Genomic DNA, 17,061 nt, shown 5'->3' on the forward strand with positions numbered 1-17,061 from the left:
GCTGCATTCACTACCATGGCAAGGATTTGTATGTGCAAGGCATCTCTGAACATATCCTAAATTACAGTTCCTGCACAAAAATGCCTAAAGCATGAAAGACCCTGTCAGATTCAATTAAAACCACTTTCTAGATTTGTGAGGGGCCAGTAAGGTAAATCCATGACTCTGGAAGAGGTGTTTCTCAGGGGCTGATGCTGATGGGTGCTGTTTCTTTGACAGACTGGGCTTGCCCTTGAATTGCCAAGGTATCCAAGAGAACCAGCACACAAAATTCCTGCCCTGCTTTTGCTCATAAAGGCACAGGAGGAGAGAGTTGGGCTTTCCAGATCTGGCTCTTTCTGCAAGGCACTGTAGTGGTTTTAGTTCTGGGTTTGTTTTGTTTTTTTCTTTTTGCACCCTCAGATTCTGTTCATTCAGTGCAAGTCCTGTAAATGGGAATTTCAAACTGCTGCTTACATCTGGAAGGTGCTTTTGTGAAGATAATGTGATCTGGCTCCAGCTGTGCCAGTGGGAAGACTTCTGCTCTGGCTCCAGCCCATTGTGGTGCCTGATTTATATTGAAAGGGAGGAGGGCAGGGTACAGAAGGAGCCTGCTGTGGCAATTTTCCCACTGGAAAATGATAAGCAACACAGGCAAAGGAGGATTAAAGGCGAATATCCTCCTTTTAGTTACTGGTTCTTGTTTTGAGGACAAATTTGACAGTCTCAGCTGTTTGGAGATCACAAGTTCACTGGAACATGTTTTGCTTCTGTGTGTGATCTTGGGATTTGTCTCTTTCAATTTCAGAGGGCTCTTTTGTCGGCACTGCCTGAAGCCACCCACAGATCATTTTCGTCTCTCTAGAGATTAAAAAAAAAAAAAGAAAAAAGTAAGGAAAAGTCCTTTGCTGCAAGCTTAGTTGGCAAAGTTTTACACAAGTGCTACTCTGATTTCCAGGGGCAGGATTTGGCCTGTGTTTGTTGTCAGTACCTCTGCTGTGTTTTTTATTGTGTCTTAGGATGTGCTATTCATTAATTCCTATTATCTGGAGATAAGTTTTCTTCAGCTATGCTCACCAGACTGGGGAAAGAAGGGGGAGATTGGTATTTAAGGTGTATGTGTTCCTTTTTAGTTAATCATTCTCGTAGTCTGGGTGAACTCAGATTGGTGTTTTATCTTCCAGATGATGCCTTTTACCTTAAATTATCAAAATGTGCTGAATTGGATTCTTTCAGCTATGCTGAATTCCTCAATGGACTCTTTTTCAGAATAAAGTAGTCTTTGATTTTTCATACGTATTTGCAAAGTGGATTGAACCAAACTCTTAAAAGTTGATTTGAATTCTTCTTTCTGAGTGTTCCCATGTAGAGAAACACTTAAAATTTCACTTAACCTCTCTTTGCCTCCTCATCAGTAAAACAAAGATGCCATTACTTGCCTTGTTTCATAGTGGTGATGCTTGCAGAATCTGTTAGCACCTGTGGAATTTAAATTCCTCTCCTGGGAGCTTTGTAATAGTTCTATATGCTTCTCACAACTGGAGATGGCACTCTTGGGTATTGGCAACTGCACTCAGACCTCCAGTGGAAATGAGGATGGTGATGTTGCATAGTGTGATCACTCACGTGCACACGTATGTTTTTGAGGCTGTGTTTGTGTGAAGAGATTTTGATGAGACCAGGATTATGTAGTGATTGTTTTTGGGAATCATGCTACATTGACCCAGGAAAACACTTGTACTGGAATAATTTTCCTCAGAGCAGCCTGTGCCATGCTGTTTTGAATTCTAGGATAAATAAAAAGCAGTGCTGATAGCACATCAGTGTTTTAGGTGTAGCTGAACAGAGCTTCACAGTGTCAGGTTTTCTTTTCTCACTCTGCCCACCCAAAGAGAAGGTCAGAGAGGTGTTTTGTTCCATACAACATCATCCTCAGCAATAGTAACTGTGTTCTAAGTCTGATTTTGTATTGGTCTGCTGGGGAGGACAGTCAATGACTGCCCTTATATCATTTGTTTGTTTATTTATAGTTTCTTCCCTTTCCTTGACTAATGGTAATGTCTTTGTCAGGAATTACAAGTTTTTTTCACTTTTGCTTTTCTGGTTTTCTCCTCCATTAAGCTGGGGTGGGACAGAGTCAATGCCTGGGTTGGTGCTTAGTCCCTGCTTGGGGTCAGCCTACCACACACTTAAGCTCAAATATAGATTGAATATGGAAATTGTCCTTTCCCCGTCTTTTGAGTATTTGCTTGGGGAGAATTAGGCTGGTATTGGTAGCTTTTGACAGAATTAACTTTGAATGAAGAGATTGCATGAAAGAGTGCATTAGAAATTCATGCTCATGAATGTGCATGTCCATGTCCTTGCCAATCAGTCCATCTTTAGCTAATAATCTTGTGCCTTGAAAACCACCTGCCACCACCACCACAAAAAAGAAACCCCAACCAAACAAACAAAACCCCAGAAAGATCCCAAATAAGAAAACATCAGGGGCCTACATAGATCAGTGCTGCTGGTGTTTGAGTCCCAGAGCATTTTAAGCCAGTTTCGTTTTGGCTGTGAGCATTTTTACTGACACTGGTTCCCAGTATCGCGTGGTTGCTCACATTTGAAATTTACTTCTTGGGTGCTGTAGCTCTCATATGGTTTGGGGAATGGCAGATGGAAGTTGCAGACAAGCTTCCTGTGGTTGGCTTGGAGGATAGAAAATGTTGCAAGCATCATGGAAATATGTCTGTGGGGAGGAGACAGAGACCCCAGCATGCCAGAGCAAGTGAGTGGAGAGCTCTCATTTTTCACATGTAAATTTGTTTGCCCTCTTTCTGCTGTGCTTTGTGCTGCCTAGTGCTCATCCCTGTACTCTTTATTAATTACACTTGGCAAATATGTGCACAGGGCTACTGATGAGTTGTGTTAATCTCTGTGCTGATACAGCAAGATCACTCAGAGAAGAGATGTCTCATGAAGGGAACCAGAGCTGGCCTTTCAGATGTCTGTCTGACATCTACTTTGGCTGCTGTGCTCTTCCCTCTTGTGTCTCTATCAATGTCCCCTTTCACAGGAGTGTAGTGTCTCCACACAGCCTTTGGTGTGGTGCTTTTCACTTGTTCTGAAGTTCATTGTCAACCTGCTGGAGGAACAGCAGTGCCTTTGCACTCTTAATTTGTGGGACATTATATATTCCACTCTGGGGTATATGCAAAGCACTTTGCCAGTTTAGAATTGGCAAGATCTGGAGATTGGTTTAATGAACTGAAGTAATTTTCCTTCGTAGTAAAATTTTATTGGCATGGAAGATTGTTGCACCACTAAACACTCTGAAAAGCTTCTGAGTACTTTTGTGATTTGTGGCCTTGGAGATTCTTGATAATTGCCTGAACAATAGGGATCCCTTCAGGAATGTGTTTTTGAGATGGAACGAAATGTGGGCTAATGTTCCTGGTAGTAATTTTTCTGCTTTCATACCAGCCAAGGCTGGTAAGACTCAAGGCTGCTGAATTGGACAGTTTTAGACATTTGCTGGCCTTATTTTAGAGAAGTGGTCCATCATATTGAATCTGGATTTAGTGGTTTGGTATGCTATAGAGCATTGTATCAGGATTCCTCAGTGCCAGAGGCTCTTAATCTGTATTGAAGTATAGACCATTGAAGGTAAATGATTGACAGGTGTTGGTATTTTTTTATATAAGCCTTAAAGCAGGGTATATAGTAGACAGTGAAAACAACTCCAACCTATATGCAAAGTGGAGATGCATGTGTGAAAAATAAAGCACATAAGAAAATTCTTGTAGAACTGGAACATCACTTCTTTCCAAAGAAAATATATTTTTTCTGATTATCCTTTCTCCATTTCCATTTCTGTCTACAAAACCAAAACAATTTGTTAAATTATTCAGGTCATTAAGTTTCATGTAAACTCAGCTTGAAATTGCATTTTCTGGAGGGATTGTATTGCCTTAAGGGAGCTGTAATTCAGCCTCCCTATTTCCACACTCTGTCCTGCATACCCTTTTTTTTTTCATTCTCAACCAGCTGAGCTGCTTGATGTCCCAAGGGAGACCTGCCCTGGGGTGTCCTAGGAAGCACAGTGCAGTGTGTGGAGCCTAGCCTGCAGGAGATGAGGAAATTTCATATCTGAGTTGTATTTCCTGAAGTGAGAAGTATGATCCCATAGCAAAATGCAGTTTAACATTGAGCTGACTTAGAATTAATTTTGGAAAGATTGGTTTGATGAATAGAAACAGTTTGATTTGGCACTATAAAGGCATTTTCTTTATTTTGATTAAATAATGCCTAGGTGTAAATTTTTGCTGTTTCTAAATTGCTTGGAACTTAATAAATTTGCATTTCTTTTCCCCAGAGAAAAATATTTTAATTTATGTTGCAGAGCAGGCATTTTCTATTGGGGGGGGGGGGGGGGGGCAATTACAGATTTCTCTCAGTTCACGGGAAGAAAATGTTTTTGTTTTGAAATAGTGCCTTAATTAAAAAATCTCCCGTTTTCAGTAGAATTCAGCTTTTAAAATGAAAACCATCAAGGTTTTCATGCAAAATTATACTGGCATGGAAAAAAATAAGTAATTTGTTAGTGTTCGCAAAAACAAGCTGAGCTTCTTCAACTACAAAGCAGAAATTGGAATCAAATGTCTCAGCCTGAGTCAAGGAGGGTTTTTCCCTTTTTAATTTTTCTTTTTCCTGTCAGAATTCAGTTTTGGAAAATGTGTCCAATTTTCCCTCTATTTTGTTCCATTCATTTTCAACTAAAAAAAGCTAAAGCATTCAAACAACATGATGTCAGAAAATCTGGTACTTTCCCACATCTGCCTCTGCCTCATGTTTCTTCTCATCATGGCTGGGGCAGCCTGATGGTGCCTCAGAATATCCTCTTGGAAGGGTTTGATGTTTCCTCTGCAGAGCTGTGTCAAACACAGCCCATGAAACAGCTCGGGACCCAGCCCTGCCTCTCAGGCTCCTGTCTGTGTCTCAACCCCATGGTGTTCCCTGAGCTTCCTCTGTGGCAGTGTGTAGGGGGAAAGTGCTTTTGCAGCTTTTCTTGGGAAGGTTGTGTGTTCAGACTCAGATCTTCTCTGGTTTTCAGATTCCCAAACCATTGCAAAATTTGTCTTTATTGAATCTGGGGTGTTTTTTCTCAAAAGCGAGCGGGAGCAGAGTGGAAGCTGCCTGGGTTAGTGATGTGGGAATGTTGCCTGTCCTGGGCTCCTGTGGTGAGAGATTTTAGGGACAGGTTGATGTAGGTGTTAACCACTGCCTCAGGAAATGCCTGTCATTTCCTGGGACTGTGTGTAAGACACTGCTCAAGGGATGCTTGTGCTTTTCATGCATCACCAAGTAGAGATCTATGTTAGTCAGTCATCCCGGGCAAAAATCCAGAAAAGTCATGCTTTTACTATGAATTTATACCCAGAAGCTGAGTAGCATTCAGCCCACTTCTGTAAAGCTGTTGTTATCCTGGGATTTGCAGGGTGGTAATAGATAAGCCATGTCTTCAAAAATGTAGGGCATAGGAGACGTGAAGAGAGAGACACAAAGAGCTGGGAGAGTATGGATGCTGCCTTTAGTTGTAATTGCAATTTAGGGTAGAAATAAGGTAGAATCTATTGCAATTTGACCAAGACACTGAGATTTTATTTACAATGTTTAGGAATGAATCCAGGATCCACTGAACTCAGCTGCCTTCAATGTGCTTAGACTTTGAAACTCGAATACTTTGTGAAACCTCAGCACAGCTGTGAGCAATTTCAGGGTGCAATTTCAGGCAGGGCAGGGCTTGTGCTATAGTGCATGGCTTCCTAGAGAGTCTTGAGAGGAATGCTGGCTGAGTGCCCGTGGGATTATAGGGAACAACCTAAAAATGTCATTCTCACTGGGTTTTAGCTGGGAGAAGGCTGCCCTGCTGGGTGTAAGGGGTGGAGGCACACAAACCATACAAACCTTGGTTGCTGCAGCTTGCAGCTGGCTCTTCCCCCTTCGTATGGGAAGGTGTGTGCAGGGTTTAGGCTGCGCTAAAAAGGATGTTAGCCTTAGCCTTATTTCCCCATAGCACAGCATTGCTTTCAGCTGACATGGACTTGCATATGCTGACTCAAATCTGCCTGGCAGGTTTCTTTTCACACCCTGCTGGAAGCAGCTTGGCTATTATCTTTTTCCTAAAGGTCTCTGTGTGGGGAAATAAAGGGAAAAATGCAATAGGGATGGTAAAAGTGAATCCAGGAGAGTGAAGGATGCTTGGAGCATCTATTCTAAAGTCATTAAGATGGGCACTGACTGCATAGTCACGTACCAAGGTCCCTTACAATTTGAACAGGTTTTTTCCTGGTATTATGCTGACAGTAAATGAGTGCCGCAGCAGCTGTGATATTGATTAATCCTTTGGCATTTTTCTGCAAAGCTTTAAACTTTGCTCTCTCTCACAGCTGGAGCAGATGTGAGGGAAACTGGCCTGTGCTTGAATCCTGCAAGGAGGAAATGATGCTGAAATGTTAAAATGATGCAAAACAAAAATGAAGAGGTGCCCTGGAGCTCTTCCTTGAGGCTGGTCCTGTAGAATCCAAGGGAATGAGCTGTGTGACATTAGTTATGCTAAAAAGGCAAGGAGCAGATTCTCAAATGCTCTTACCTTCCCTCTATTCCCTCATCCCACGTGAGCCTGGGAGCCTGCACAGAGGCTCCCAAGCTGTCAGAATGCATAACTGCCTTTCTGGAGAGAAGGACATTGGGCAATGTAGCTAGTAGCTAGGAAGATTACATTTACCTGTGAAATCTGAGGTCATAGCACCAGGTAGATCAGAGGCAAAGTATATTTCTCTGTGGTCCCCCATGTACTGCTTAACTCCCTCTCCCTCAACCTCATGTTTGCAGGGGCATGACTCAGGAGTGTTTTCTCCAGAAAGTCAGGGAGTCCTGGGGCCTCTGACTGTCCTTGAGCACCAAAGATCCATGTGAAGGTCTGTCTCACTCAGTGCATAAGCAGAATGTCACACTCCATGTTCCTCTTAGCCCTGTGGGAAGGCGATGGCATGCAGGAATTCCCATGCTCTGGAGCCAGTGACAGCAGATGGAGAAAACAAAGCTGACTCTAGGCAAGATGGACTGTTTTGGTGGATGGGGATCTACATTAAAAAAAACTTGTCAGTTCTTTCTATGGAGACTGAATAATTAATGATAGAATGTTGAGAGACATAAGAAATTGACTGTAATTTTAGATTGAACTATTGAATTAACAAGGGTGCATTTGATTCCATCCCTGAATTTGAATAATCATAGTTGCAGAGAGGTCAGCTCACAAAGTCTGATTCATTCCTGGTGGCATGTTTTATTTCAAATGCAAAACATTTTGGGATTAAAGTAAATGTTACTGGTTATACAATTCACTAAGCTAATGATTTCCCATTTTATTTTTTAAATCTACTTTATTGTATAATACTGCAACTTTAATGGATAAATGCTCAGCTCTCCATTAGGTGGTTTCAGATGCCCTGTGTATTGTTACAAAATCTAACATCAACCTTTTTTTTCTCCTCTTTTCCCTTTCTCTCTCACTCCCTCCCTTTCCCCTCTCTAGGTGATTCTCATTCTGACAAAGCTCTACGACTTCAACTTGGGGAGTGTTACGGAGAGCTCACTGTGGAGGTACGTGGAACGTGGAATTGACAGCAACTGGCATGGAGGGCTGCACTGTGTCTGGGGGCTGACCCGGGCTGTGGGCAGCGGGGAGTGCCTGAGTGTATCACAGGAGAAGCTGGGAAAGAATCGTGGACAAATGGAGCTGCTCTGTGGAAAAGGGATGCAAGATTAGGACACATTCCTTTAATGAAGTGGGGTCTGCAAACAGGAGGGTTGTTTCATGTAATGGCACTTCCCTGACACGCAGAGGAGCTTGGTTTCCCTCTCACCTTTGAGTGTCCTTAAACAAGTCCCTTCCTTCCTCTCTCTGCTGTGAGGCTGGCAATGAGAACAGGCTCTATAGATGGGTACACACTTGCTAGAACTGTGTCTGAGAAGGAATTAAATACAGTATATAATATAATCTTAGCTGATCCCAGCGTTATTCCTCACCCCTGTGAGCTAAGATTGCCATCTTGGTAGTGACTGTGTGTTGGGCTGTAAGGAGAGTAGCTGCTGAAGGGCTGGAGATGCCACAGTGTCTTCTCCACTGTGGATATACTTGGATGGGGTCACACAGCTGCCATATTCCTAGTCTGACATGGGAGATGGACTGTCCTGCCCTGGAGAAATATGATTCTGGACAGAGTGTGTGTTTGGAAGTGTGTGTCTGCATTTAAAATAAAGAAATAACCTAAAGTCTCCTCAGTCCCCAAACTCAGCCCTATAAACAGGTCAGTTTCTTCATATTTGAAATCACCAAATTGTTTCATCCTGCCTGTGGAGTGGTATTCCTTTATCAGAATTGCTATCAGGTGTTTTTTTGTTTTTTACCCTAGGTATGTTAAAAAAGAAAAAAAAAAAAAAAAAAAAAAGGCAGCCAAGGGCTGGTGAGACCAAGTGCTTTGTTTTAGATTTACCTGGTGTATTATAGCTATTGTGAAATCTGCTCAAAGTGTAGTTGGTGGAATGGTCAGTGCACTGTAGCCATTGCTTGGGTGTGAGCCCTTCCTGGCAGATGGTCTCTTGTACTTCTTTCTTCACAGATGATTTAAAAGCCCATGTTTGGAGTAGGCTTTGGCCATTTGCTGAAGGTTTATTCCTGTAAATGTATTTAAGGGTTAATTGTTCAGTAGAGCTCTTGAAACTTCTCAATTTGAACAGTACTTAAGAAGCCTAATTGCACTGCACCATGGTAATCTGCAAAAGTATAAATAACGATGCAGCTAATAAGAGAGAACAGTCATTTCCACTTACCCTGTGGAAGGCATACCTGTACTTTTCAAGGTATTAATGCCTTAAAAAAACTTTTGCCTCTTTACATAGCAAGTACAAATGCCACAGTGATTGTACTTTAAAAGTAATTGCCAAACAATCTGCCCTGCATAAATAATGTAACGAACAGGCAAACCTTGTCTTAATCCTGAGCTTGCAGCATCACCTGAGCTCTGCAGAAAGGTAATAGCAGCACCCCTTTTGGAGGCTTCCCAAAGTGATAGAAATGTAATTAATCATCAATACAATTGAAAGCATCCAGCATTTGGTTAGCTGGGAAAACTCACTGCTTTGTGGGAGTGTGTTCTGGAACACTTTTGCAGTGTTCCAGTGAAATAGGGGTCAGTGAGGGACCTGGAGATTCAGAGAAGTTAGAACTTCTCATGTTCTTTTCCTAAGTCTGTGAGGAAAGCTCAGGGTAAGTGCTAGTAGGTAGATCTCCTGGGCTCTAAACCTTATTTTCTGCTGGAAAATTCAGGAATAAGCCATGTTTTACTTGACAGGGGAGTGTGGAATCTTGGAGAGCATCTATGAGTTCCTCTGTAAAGGACATTGTAGAAATGCAAATAGATACTAAGTGTAAGAAATAAGCCAGAGAAATACTCCTTTTCTTGGGATTTCCTGTTCTATTTGCACATTCAGACCTCTGAATCTTTTCATTATTTAAATTGGTGTTTTTCAATATTTTCTTTTAGTTTTTGAGACCCTGAAAATTTTAAATGGAGGATTTGTCTTTGCAGAATGAATGTAAGCCTCCTGGAAAGAGGTTTGCTTTCTTTAGTTACTTTTTGGAGACTCTTTGAGCCCCTAGATGGATCACAGACTGAATGCAACTTCAACTATGTATCAAAAGATGATCTGTACATTTACAAGGGATTTTGTTTTTTTTTTTTTTTCCTGTGTTCTGGAAATACGGCTAAGCCAGGAGCCCTGCCCATCTGAGCTGTGGTGCTGTATGATATCCATCCTGACCACCTGGCAAATACAGTTGCCTTCACAAGAGGGAAGTGTGGCTTTTGTGGCAGAGAGCAATGAATTACACAGGAGAGGATGCTGAGATAGAGCAGAGTGCAATGCAATCTCCAAATACCATCTTGCCTCCACGTGCTGCATGCATCAAAATCTCCTTCTCAGTTCCCCCTGGGTTTATAGCATGAGAGGCTTCTTTTAATGGAAAACTGAATTGCCATATAAAAAGAATTTCTAATCCCTACATCTAAATACAAAAACAAGTAAATCAATAAGAAAACATCCTGAATGTAATTAAAAAATTGAGTGAGAGCAACAGAGGAAGAGAGGAGAATTAGAAATTACATTTGAAAACTGCTCCTATATCAGGCTGGTATGAGCTTAGACAGGGGAAATTCTAGTCAGCATTTGAATGCAGGAACACAGACATTGCTCTAATATCCAAATTCATGCTTCTGGGGCTCAAACAATCACAAAAAAGGTCTTTATTGCTACTGAAGCAGCCAGCCTTGAAGCAGCCAGCTTCAAGGAAAAAACACACACCCACACACCCCCTCTTCCTTGTGAATGCCACATCTCTTCTTTGTCACAGGAGATACCTGTCAGTTGTGGTTTAGATTTTTGTTTTTCCCACTGAGTTGAGTGGAGGTGATAATTTTCCTTCTATGAAAGGAAGCTACTTTATTACTACTTTACTATTTGTGATGGTGTGAGTTGTTTATGAATTTCTAGAGAGACATCTTTTTCATAGGTCAACAAATATAACAGTAAAAATTACTTAAGCTTTTAGATATGCAAACCCTTCATCAGTTCTCATTGCCTAGTGAATTATCTGTGTAGTTGTGAGTCCTGCCTGCTTTAAATAAAAAAATGAATTAAGGGATAATTAGGCCATTAATAATTAATTAAGGGATAAGGCCATAATCTTTCTGTAGAATATTTTCACCCCACTAACACCTCTTCTCCATCAACAAAAGGTAAAAAAAAAAAAATCCCTTTAAATCTGTAAACTTATGTGGTTTTGATTTGAAGTGCTGTTAGAGCACCTCTAATTCCCAGACTCTCTGTAGGCCAGGATCCCTGCAGCAGACTTCATTGTCCATGAGGAACTGTAAGCATGCAGGAGTGATCTGTATGAAATATGAACTCTCTCTCTAAAGAGTAGGTGCCAGGCTCTTCACAGGAATTGTTTAAGCTGTACAGTATTGAGACAGGGTTGTGGGAACATTCTGGATAAGTATTTAAAGTTGATATTGCAGTATTTAAAATGTTTTCAACTGTTTCAACCAGTGTGTATTGAGCAGTTTCTTTCTCCGTTGTTGCCTGCTTTAATACTCAGCAATGTATTAATTTATTTTATTTATTTGGATTGCAGTCGCTAAAAAGACAGCTTCCCTCTCAAGGGAGTTCTCAATCTCAGGTGAAGACAGAGAGCCAACAGGGTGACCCAGAAGACAGAAGAGGCACAAGTGAGCAAGGAGCTATTTATGATCAATGCCACAGCCATGACTGCATCACATCAGCTAATTGGGCAGTGGGGAACAGTTTAGATTTTCTTCCAAAGTGCAAGCACTTGCATGTGTCAGCTCTTAGTCCCTGCTACCATTTTACCCACCTCAGATAGGTCCCCTGGAGTTCCCCTCCTCTGGCTGTTTTCCTGGCTAAATTATATGATTGTACATAATGCTGGCCCATGCATTAACCCAAAATTGTGACTATTTCTGTTTAAGAGGCAAAAATGCTGATGAAGAAATTTATATATATATTTTTTTCTTTCTTGTTTATTAACCAAGAAATTATGTCTCCATGGCAGCAGTCAAAAATCCCCAAGCATTTTTTTTCACTCTTGTGGCTGCTGTGTCTAAAGAGGTTATTCTGTTGTCTCAGTCTTTGTTGAGTTAGAAAAAAACCCTTTCAGCTTTTTAATAGAGGCACCTGCAAAATGCAGCAGCTGCAAAGTTAGTTTGGAGCAGAGAGGAGTAAAACCCCCCAGCTTGGTTGCAGGCTGTCTCATATCATGCATTGCTGTTCATTCAGCTCTGTTTGAAATACCAGAGGGCTTCACATTGTTTCCTCCCATGGACAGTCCCCAGAGACCCTCAGCATGTGCCAGTGTACCTCTAGCATTGCAAAAATTTCCCAGCTCACGCTGATTTCTGTGTCCTAGGTTTGTGTGTGGCACGTAGAGCTGGCTTCATAGGGCTGCTCAAGGTGGGAAAGGGTGAACGTAGTGTGATGTGAACCTTATCACTCTCTACAACTCCCTGAAAGGTGGTTATGGTCAGGTGAGGTTGGTCTCTTTCTCTAGGCAGCAACTGACAGAGCCAGAGGACACAGTCTTAAGCCAAGGGAAATGTAGGTTAGTAATTAGGAAAACATTTTTTATGGAAAGAGTGATAAAGTTCTGGAATGGTCTGTCCAGGAAGGTGGTGGAGTCACCATCCCTGCATGTGTTTACAAAAAGACTGGATGTGGCACTGGGTGCCATGGTTTAGTTGAGGTGCTCAGGCATGGGTTGAACTCAATGATCTTTAAGGTCTCTTCCAAGCTAGTGATTCTGTGAATTCTGTGAAGTGCCCTTTGCAAACTGAGGCTTAGTCTGGTTTCTCCAAATGTAGCAGCTTAGACTGGTGAGTAAAGAAGTCAGGGATCAGGAAATTCAAAAAGGATGACTCAGATTTCCATATCATCCTCCGTGAAACAAGCTAAACCAGAAATAGGTCATGACCGAGCTTTCTTAAGAGTGTTTCTATCCCAGTTTCAATACATTATTTAGACTGCATTATGAATGGCAAATTCTGGTTTGTGCCACAACCTTTTGTTTAGTACTGGTTTGGCTCCACTGGGTCATTGCAGTTTTCCTGGAGTTTGCTGTATTGAAATGCAGTCTCCATGACCAGCAGCTGACATCTCCTCTCAGTATTGTCAAATTTGATTACATTTATAATTTTCCACTTTTATGCTGATGACATGCATCTTCGATATGTGCTATTTTCTGGATGATTGTATTCAGGCGTAAAATTAATGGAGCTGATTTTCAAAGTAGTAATGCTTCCCATTATTGCATCTTCTTTGGCACTTTTTTAATAATGCTGCAAAGTGCAGAAAACCTGTGCTGATGAGGAGAAGGGTTTCTTGTATCTGCAGTGAGCCACCATCAGGGCGTTGAGGGAAGGAGCCAGCTGTGTCTGCAAGCACCCTGATCTCTCTTGGATTTGAAAACCAGGGCAACCAAAAGTTTGGCGTCTCTACTGTTGCTTTTGGCTAGAATGTATAAATAACTTAGCTTAATGATGGTGAGTTTTTTGAGGCTATGGGAGCTAGCTATGAAAATCTTTGTGGTTGAGAGCTGTTAGGTGCAGACTATGTTTGCTGAAGAAGCAAAGGAATGGGGAACCACAGCAGATGACCACAGTGTGGGATGATAGCTGTTCCTCAAGGCTCCCAGCTCCCTGAGCTGCAATCAGTGCACACCTTCAGCAAAATCCCAGAATTATGCAGTTCTTAACCTCCAGTACTCTTGATGATTAGTTGTTTCCACAATGGGTGGTGCAGCTCAGCCTGCAGTCATAGATGCCATAGATGTCATCTTGGCATGGGAACCACACTGGAACCCTTTGGGGCATGCACAGCAACTGCATATTGGCCCACTCCTGAGCTAACTGCTGCCAAATGAAGATGGAGACCCTTAGTTTAACAGTGTGATCTAAACAAATGTTTAATTGTGATGTCAGGAAATCTACTGAAGGGTTCAGATTTGCTTGGGCTGTGTATAGCTGAATGGGATGATTCATGGTAATTAAAATAAAATAATAATTCAGGGAGCTGAACAGAATGAACCACAGGTTTAGCCCTCCTCCAATGCACCAGAGTCCCAGATAGTATCCAGAGCATACATTCTTTGAAGTTCAAACTAGAAGGAGATGCTGTCATTACAAGAAAGGGACAGTGTGAGTTAAAAACTGTTTTAAATGTCTGTTTTGGAAACCAATAGTAGAAAATTATTAGGCTTATCTTAAATTCATGGCTATGCTTTAGGATTAGGGAAAATCAGTAATAGTAATAAAGATAAGACTTTATTTTTTAAGTATAAGACTTTTATTTTTAAGTATAAGACTAAATTCTGTAGAGAAGTTTAATTTGTCTCCTTCCCAATGTTTCCCTAGCTCTGTTATATCCCTCAGATTTTCCAAAAAGGGAATAGTAGTTCACACCTTTGCTTTCTGGTGGTTCCTTGCTGTAATTGTGTTAATGGTGCCTCAGAGACAGTGGAGACCAAGGGGGCCACTGCAAAATCACGTGAAAAGTATTATCCCAGCAAATTAATTTAAAAGCCTTTGTATGTGTCTTGGGATGGTGTGTGGTTTGAAGTCCCACCTTTGCTTATTAAGATGTCTTAGTCCTCTTGTTTCATGAAGCTCATTTGTCTTTTGTGAGCCAGCCTGCTGACTGGTCCATTTGTTGTGTCTCTTAATTGCTTCATTAGTGACCTTTCTGTGGGGGTGGGAATGTCATCAGACAGGGGGCCTTTTGGATTTATTAATTTTTTGTTTGCCAAGGCAGCTTTGAGACTAATTGCCAAGGCTTCCCAGAAGATACTAGTTTACAAATTTTAATGACACTTTTGATTTATTAATGTGCTACCCCCTGCATCTGCTCATCCCTATTCCTTGGTGAAACTCCTACTGAATTAGAGAGAATGAATAAAAACAGAACTGCAGATTGTAATGGTGTTTTAGATAGTCTGCTATTTTAAAAATAAATGCTCATGCTTTATTTATTTATACCTGTGAATCTCTGAAGAGGTAAATCTTGGCTTTGCCTGTGTTCTGCCCCAGAACCTTGTTTTGGTGTTGCACAGGCGTTCACATTTTCATGTGCAGGTAACTCCTGTCCAACCTGTGCTACACATCCCCACTCTGTGGCCCATTCACATAGCTTTTGCAGCTTGAAAATGGGGCTGAAGTTGTTGATGTTCAAATGTGTGGCTGTGAGAGGACTGGGCTGGTCACTGACAGTAGGCGCTGCAGATTTGTTTAGCTGGGGAAGGTGCACTTGGAATATACCTAGGTTGTGTGTTTGCACATGTATGTTGATCTCATAGCTAAAACTGGGCTACTGGGATGCTCCTTTTAATAAGTAGACCTGGGAACTTTTGGATACATCTTGTTTTCTGGCTGAATACAGGGAAGAAAAAGGAAAAGGCAATTTATCAAATTCCTAACTTTTTGAGGAAATGTTCTTGGAATGAAAGTTGAATTCCAAACAAAATGCACAGAGACAAAAACATGCTGTGTTTTGCTTTAATTTTCCATGATTCAGGTAAGAGCCCCAGCCATCTCTCCTGAATTATTTATATTCTACAAAAGAGCTGCAACAGGAGATACTGAGAATCTCTCCAGGGAGAGACTCATTCTAATCTTATGTGTGGAAGATCCAAGTTCAAGCCCTTGTTCTGAATAAGTATAAAGGGAAATGCTTTTTTATTCCTCAAGTAATTACATTGTGTAACTCATTGCTACAGGATGCTGTGAGGCAGAAATAATAAAAGCATAAATGGATTTCAAAAAGAGACTCAGTGAATTAATGGAGGATATTTCTGCTGGTGGCTGAATAACGTAATAGTGTTTTATAACATTGAAGGAACAGACAAATCTACAGGTTTTGGATCAGAGCTGCAGAAGCATCTTTTTTTTTGGTTATGTGTTTGTCAGCAATGAGCTACTCATGCTTTAACTATTCTAATGGAATTGCTGGGATTGTGCTTGAAATGTGATAATCCACAGTATTTTAGTGAGTTTGGGATCTGGAGATCTCTAAGTCCAGAGAACTGGATGACAGACCCAACCAAAAATATCTTTGGCATAATTTAATTTTAAGCTAGTCCTTTTAGGCACTCAGCTGGGTCAATGGACATAGACCTGTTCTGATCTCTAGTCATTCCATTCCAGAAAACTAGATAATAAAATGGGAAATTTAGAGAATTTAATGCCAAAAGATATTTCCGGTGTAGATTTATAAGCATTAGGAGCTCAGTGTGAACTAATAAAATTTGTTGTGGAAAAAAGTGAAGTGTTCTAGGAAGCTGGAAGAATATTCTTGTCTCTGTGTCCTCAACTAATATAAGCTATATTTATTATACCATTTCTGTCCTTATTGGTGGATTTCTTTGATTAGGCTCCTGAAGAAAGGAGACATCCTATCTCATCAGCAATGAATTTCGAGCTCTAGTCATGCTCCCAGGCATTTAGTTCTGGGGCTTTGGTGGAGCAGGTCAGAGGAATCTTTGCCAAGAGCAAATGTGCTTTTGAAGCCTCGCTGTCCCTATGAAGTCATCTTGTCAGGGCTGCCAGGTAAAGTGTGTTTGTAGTGCTTTGCCCACTTGTTTAGAAGCAGCAAGGCAGTACCCAGGAGGGAATCTGTAGCCAAGAACCTGCTGTTGCAGATCCTGTGGGTGTTGTGACTGTTGCTGCATCAGCAGAGCCGCACCTGTTAACAGGAATTGGCTCCTCCATTGCTTCTTTTATCGTTTGGAGCAGCAATTCCACGCTCTCATTAAAGAGCTGCTCCTTTTGTTGAGTTATCTAATCTTACATTCTAATGAGATCTGGATGTCGACTGCAAAACTTTGCAGGAAGCCACACGTAAAGATGAATTTGTTTTGACCTTACTAATGTCTTTTTCTGATCACTCTTTGCTGTGCAGAGGAGTTTCGTTGGCACAGATTAGTAGCGAATGCATTCAATGGGAATCTTTGCCAGTAGTAATGAAAACCACACATTAAATTTGCTTATAAATATGCAAATAGGTGAAAAATAAAACTTTCTTAATAAATTACATAAGAGTTTCCATACTAAGTCTCACCTACTAGGATTGGGAAAGGAGGTGGCCAGAAAATAGTATGTTAAAAATCTTAGTGTTATGTGGTATGGACAGGGTCTCATTGAAGTGAGTGGGTAGAACTTCTCATATGAGGAAAGGCTGAGAGAGCTCTTTAGTCTGGAGAAGGGAAGGCTGGACTGGGACTGGTGGATTGCATCAATGTGTGCAAATTCCTCAAAGCAGGGGAGAAAGAAGATGGAGTCACGCTCTTTTAAGTGTCTGCCCAATGACAGGACAAGAGACAATGCATGGGCACAAACTGAAACTTAGGATCTTCCCTCTGAACATGATGGAAACCATTTTTTACTGTATAAGTGACTGAACACTGGCTGA

General features: G+C 41.3%; 1 protein-coding gene across 1 annotated transcript in view; it reads left to right on the forward strand.

Moving 5' to 3' along the window:
- The window catches only part of SORCS3 (sortilin related VPS10 domain containing receptor 3), a 266,570-nt gene that overhangs the window by 77,634 nt on the left and 171,875 nt on the right, over window positions 1–17,061 (forward strand). Inside the window, 1 exon segment of the mRNA XM_041415598.1 lies at window positions 7,562–7,629. Coding sequence (XP_041271532.1) covers window positions 7,562–7,629 — 68 coding nt within the window.

This window comes from Onychostruthus taczanowskii, unplaced genomic scaffold (assembly GCF_017590055.1).
Source record: "Onychostruthus taczanowskii isolate IOZ18803 unplaced genomic scaffold, ASM1759005v1 scaffold5, whole genome shotgun sequence".
Lineage (NCBI taxonomy): Eukaryota > Metazoa > Chordata > Aves > Passeriformes > Passeridae > Onychostruthus > Onychostruthus taczanowskii.